This window comes from Fragaria vesca, linkage group LG3 (assembly GCF_000184155.1).
Source record: "Fragaria vesca subsp. vesca linkage group LG3, FraVesHawaii_1.0, whole genome shotgun sequence".
NCBI lineage: Eukaryota > Viridiplantae > Streptophyta > Magnoliopsida > Rosales > Rosaceae > Fragaria > Fragaria vesca.
In genome coordinates, this window is record NC_020493.1 from 23,385,192 (window position 1) to 23,390,376 (window position 5,185).

The 5,185-nt window shown below is 35.7% G+C and overlaps 1 protein-coding gene across 1 annotated transcript; it reads right to left on the reverse strand.

The window, feature by feature from the left end:
- Positions 1–3,711: 3,711 nt before the first annotated feature.
- On the reverse strand, positions 3,712–5,049 carry LOC101291126 (shikimate O-hydroxycinnamoyltransferase-like). Its single transcript, XM_004294907.1, has one exon. It carries the CDS (start codon positions 5,047–5,049, stop codon positions 3,712–3,714), a length of 1,338 nt encoding a protein of 445 aa, XP_004294955.1.
- Positions 5,050–5,185: the final 136 nt, after the last annotated feature.

Genomic DNA, 5,185 nt, shown 5'->3' on the forward strand with positions numbered 1-5,185 from the left:
CATATCAGCGCGCGGCACAAGGGGGGAGTGTTCTAGGATATTCTCTATGTGTGCCTTGGCCTTATGCCAATAAGATATGTAGTTAGACTAGATCTATGTATTCATATCCTTACCATATTGGTATTGTGTAATTCCCTATATAAAGGGCTCCTATCAATGAATAAGATGATGATTCTTTTGCTATCTCTTTGTCTCTACCATTAATCCTTCATCAACAATAATATTATAGTAATGCATGTAACGTGATTCTTCTTACACCAATAAAATAGGGATTCCTAAAATTTATCTATTACTAAAGCTTGGTTGACTGTTCATAAGCCTAAGCGTATGAACAGTGATTTTTTTTTTTGGTTTTGTTTTTTTGTTTTTGTTTTTGGAAACAGGTAATTTAGATTTTTTTTAGATAGGCTTTCTCTCGGCAAAGAATTTTTTTGCCTTCCATTTTTTATTTTTCTTCTGCATCCTGAATCTTACAAATCAAAATAATTAGAGCATTTATATTTTGGGTAGAATACAAGACTAGATGTTTTGTTGTATAAAAGTTATTTTTGTGATAGCTCTTATACATATGTGGAATATGCATAATGTGGAAACTACACCGCACTAAGAATTTTGCCCCTGTTATTTTTAAGAAACCACAATATTGTCATTAACCCTAGATATATAATCAGTATAATAGCTTATATAATCAGTATAATAGCTGGGTATAATTTGTATGTATAATATTCTATGAAGTACATATCAAAAACATTTTTATCAATCAATTAACCCATTGACCAGCTTCATAACGTTGTTTTTGGATAAAGTAATTTTAATGTCCATAAAAATTTTAAAATTATGAGAATTACTATTCCATGAATTTAAATCCTATTAATTAAGAATTTCATTGTTTGAATTTCATGATGTAGAGTTTTAAAATGACAAGAATTTGTACTCAGACTAACCTTAGTTAAGGGAATTGATAAATAACGCTTATTTTATGAGGAATTCAAGAATTTGTATTGAACAATGTTTTTACCCTGTTCATTAACAACAATGATTTTTTTTTTTTTTTATTGAAACGGGTAATTTAGATTTTTCTAGATAGGATACAAGACTAGATAGGTAATTTAGATTTTCTTAGACAGGTAATTTAGATTTTTCTAGATAGGATACAAGACTAGATAGGTAATTTAGATTTTCTAGACAGGTAATTTAGACTTTTCTTCTGCCTCATAAATCTTACAAATCAAAACAATTGGAGCATTTATATTTTGGGTAGAATACAAGACTAGATATTTTGTTATATAAAAGTTGTTTTTGTGATAGCTGTTATACATATGTGGAATATACATAATGTGGATACTACACCATGTCAAGGGGTGGATATACTGACCATTTTGCCCCTGTTATTTTTAAGAAACCACAATATTGTCATTAACTCTAGATATATAATCAGTATAACAGCTGAGTATAATTTGCATGTATAACATTCTATGAAGTACATATCAGAAACATTTATATCAATCAATTAACCCATTGACCAGCTTCATAACGTTGTTTTTGGATAAAGTAATTTTAATGTCCATAGAAATTTCAAAATCATGAGAATTACAATGCCATGAATTTAAATCCTATTAATTGAGAATTCCATTATTTGAATTTCATAATGTGTCCATAGAAATTTCAAAATCATAGGAATTACAATTCCATGAATTTAGATCCTATTAATTGAGAATTTCATTGTTTGGATTTCATGATGTAGAGTTTTAAAATGACAAGAATTTGTATTCAGACTAATCTTAGTTGAAGAAATTGACAAATGATGTTTATTTTGTGAGGAATTCAAGTCGGGAATTTAAGCTCCTAAATTTCACGATTATTTTCCCGTGAAAATTGCTAATTTCATGGGATAAGTATTCAAACGAGGAAAACCGTCCTAAGAAATTGGGAATTCCTTATTTTTTATTAAATTCTCGGAAATCCACCCACATTCAAACACACCGTAAATGTATACACCGCGCCAAAATACGGGTATAATTCTAGTAGTATACAAGCGTAAATATCGAACGGAAGGAGAGCAAGGAATGGGATGCGCTGCTCCTAGTCTCCTACCCTATCGTTGGGCAGTTAAAATGTTCCATGCATATATTTTTATACGCATACAATTGAATGGCTAGCAATGCAGGCATGCGTGTCCTCACTTTAGATCTCGTCATAATAATTGGTAGTGTCAGGGTTAGGTTTCCATTCGTATCGTCTTGGATATGGATACGTGTATTGCTCTACATGCACAAACCGAAAGATGTGTAGACATAGTAGATACCGGAGATTTTACCCTGCACCCCGGTTATGGCTCACCTCTTTTCTGTTAACGGCGAGTCAATCACACACGGTAACATGTATGTCGAACAGAAAAACAACGTTAATAAAAATCGGAGTAATTTTAAATACACACCTTTAATCTCTTAATACACACCCTTATTAATTTATGTTTCACATCAAATATTTTAGGTATGTTTAATGATCAAAACATACATCTATTTATTAAAAAAGAAAATGAAATCACAATTAGAATTAGTCTCATCTCATACCCTAAAACCATCGATACAACTACTTTTTCCCTAAAACTAGTAAACTTGACTCTTCTCCACAATTTGTAGTTTCATAAAAATAAAAAAAATAAAAAAACAACAACAACACTCTTTTAGAATTCATTACCTGAATTTCGACTGCTACCAAATAATCACATGTATTATTCAATTAACATCGGTTCATTTGAGTTCTGTCTTTTTTTTTCTTTTTTTTTGCATCAGTTTTAGTTTTGATTTTGCAGACTATTTTGAAGTACTACATGTTCATCTTGATATGTTGTATTGAAAAAAGTAGGTATACATGTTTAATAGCTAGTGACCTAGTGTACATCTACTAGCTTGTGAATTCCGAAAACTTAAAATGGTTGATATTTTTTTTGAATTCCAAATGATTGATGTCGCATTGGTGACAATGGGTGTAATAATATATAGTCTTTTGATTATAAATTTGACGATGAAAAGAAAAAAATTATAGTAGAAAATAAAAAAGAATACGTAAAAGAGTTACCAAAATATATAATAAAATTATAATAACTAAATAACATATTATTTCTTAATTTTAGATATAAGGGTATTATAGGCAGTTTGACATGTGTATTAAGTTTAATATCGAAATGAAAAATTAGATGAGGGGTGTATTAAGCAAGAGGTGTGTATTAAGAGATTAGGGGTGTGTATTTAAAATTTCTCTAAAAACCGGAGCTAAAAAACAACGTTTAATAAATACTATGCGTTTAGGCCTTTAAATATTTTCAATTCTAATAGCTTAATTACAAGAAGTGCAAAAATTATTGTGCAAAATATGGTGTCCATCCATTGAACGAGAGCCTAAAAATGAGGTCAAGGGGATTTTGGATGATACATAAGAAACACCAACGTATGTATACAGCCACTGCCGCCACTTGGGTGGACAGGAACACCAACGTATCATACATAAGAAAGCTGACAATACTTGACCAAATGCAAATACGTACATAAGAAAATACAGAGGATAGGGCGATAGGCGACATAATCCCAGATCAGTTTCAATCTGCACACTTGTAAAGCTGTAGGAGACGCAACTTTAAGTCATTGAATCACAAAAAAGCCGATAACTTAATCAAACATGCATGGTGATCAAACAAACCAGCAACAAGAATCAGATGTCGTAAATCAACTTGGAAAATGAATCCATATGTCGAGACTGCAGAGAAATGGCCAGCGAGAAACTCCCATCACTGCTTGCGCTTGGCACCATGTAAGCCTTCCCTTCAAGTGAAAGTCCAGCGCGTCCCATGAACACCGGTCTTCCGCATCCAAAATCAGCATCATATATAGGCAGCGTAACCCAGCTTGTTATCCCAAGATTAGGGCTCTTATAGTAATGAGCTGAGCGAGCAAGGCTCGACAGATGATGATGAGATTGCTGAAGATCAAGATAGTCGAGGGCCGACCGGAGATACTCATCGTCCATACGCACCAAAGCCTTGTGAATGCAGCTCGCAGCGTAACTTATCGGTTTCGACATGAGGTCACCTGCTAGGGCAGAAGGCACACATGAGAATATCACATTACCAAAGTAACCAGCTGGGAGCGGGGGCTGCAATCTTGGCCTTCCATTTACGGCAATGTTGAATTGTGTCTCTTCATCATAAGCAAGTTGACGTGCCTTGCAAGCAGATTTCCATACATGAGCTGCCACGACCTCATACGAAGAGTACTTCCCATTCTCAACATCGTCATCATTTTTCTTTGTTGTTAAGGACATAGCTTTCAAGATGTTGACCTGATCCCTTGTGAACTTGAAAACGGAGACTGTAGCGGTCTCATGATCGGAATCAGAAGCGACGGCGGCTTGAGGAAGATGGTATTCAACATGGTGGTTGTGGTTAGGGAGAGGTTGAGGCGGGTCTCGGGCACGAAGTAATGTCCTGTCGATGATTGGTGGGATTGCCAAGTCGACACCACGAGCCATATCAGACCATGCTTTTATAAAGTGGAGAGCAGCAAACCCATCCGCTGTGCTGTGTTCAACGCCAATACCAAGTGCAACTCCACCGCATTTCAGGTATGTTACCTGAACCACCAACAGTGGAAAAGAAGAAATCCCCGCGGAGTAATCTACCGCGGGAATGAGCCATCTTCCTGACTCAAGACAGGTCTTCAAATCGGCGTAATCATGGGCGGAGGAGCTGCTATTGGCCACAACAAACAAGACGCCCTCAGCATTGCAATTGATCTCAATACGACCATTCTTGTCGTCGTTGTTTCGCCTCAGACGGCCGGCCAAGGGGTAGAAGGGGACGAGGGCCTTGCCGAGCGCGTCCTTGAGCACACGCGGGTCAAAGAAACTGTCTTTTGGCTTGTAGATGTAGACAGAGGGAGTATGAGAATTTGAACTGATCATGTCCAAGTTGGACATCCACAAAGACTGCCTAGGTGTCTCACTCGCTGGCTTCACCACCATCGACTCCCTCACACTTACACTGCCTGCCATCTTCACGAGAATCTCAAATGGCCTGTGCAAAAACTGAAACTGAAGAAAGAAAGAACACTAAGAAATTAAAGGGAACCAATCTTCCGAGCTTGATATACGACTTTCTGTTGCTCTAGCCATTTATAGTTTCATTTCC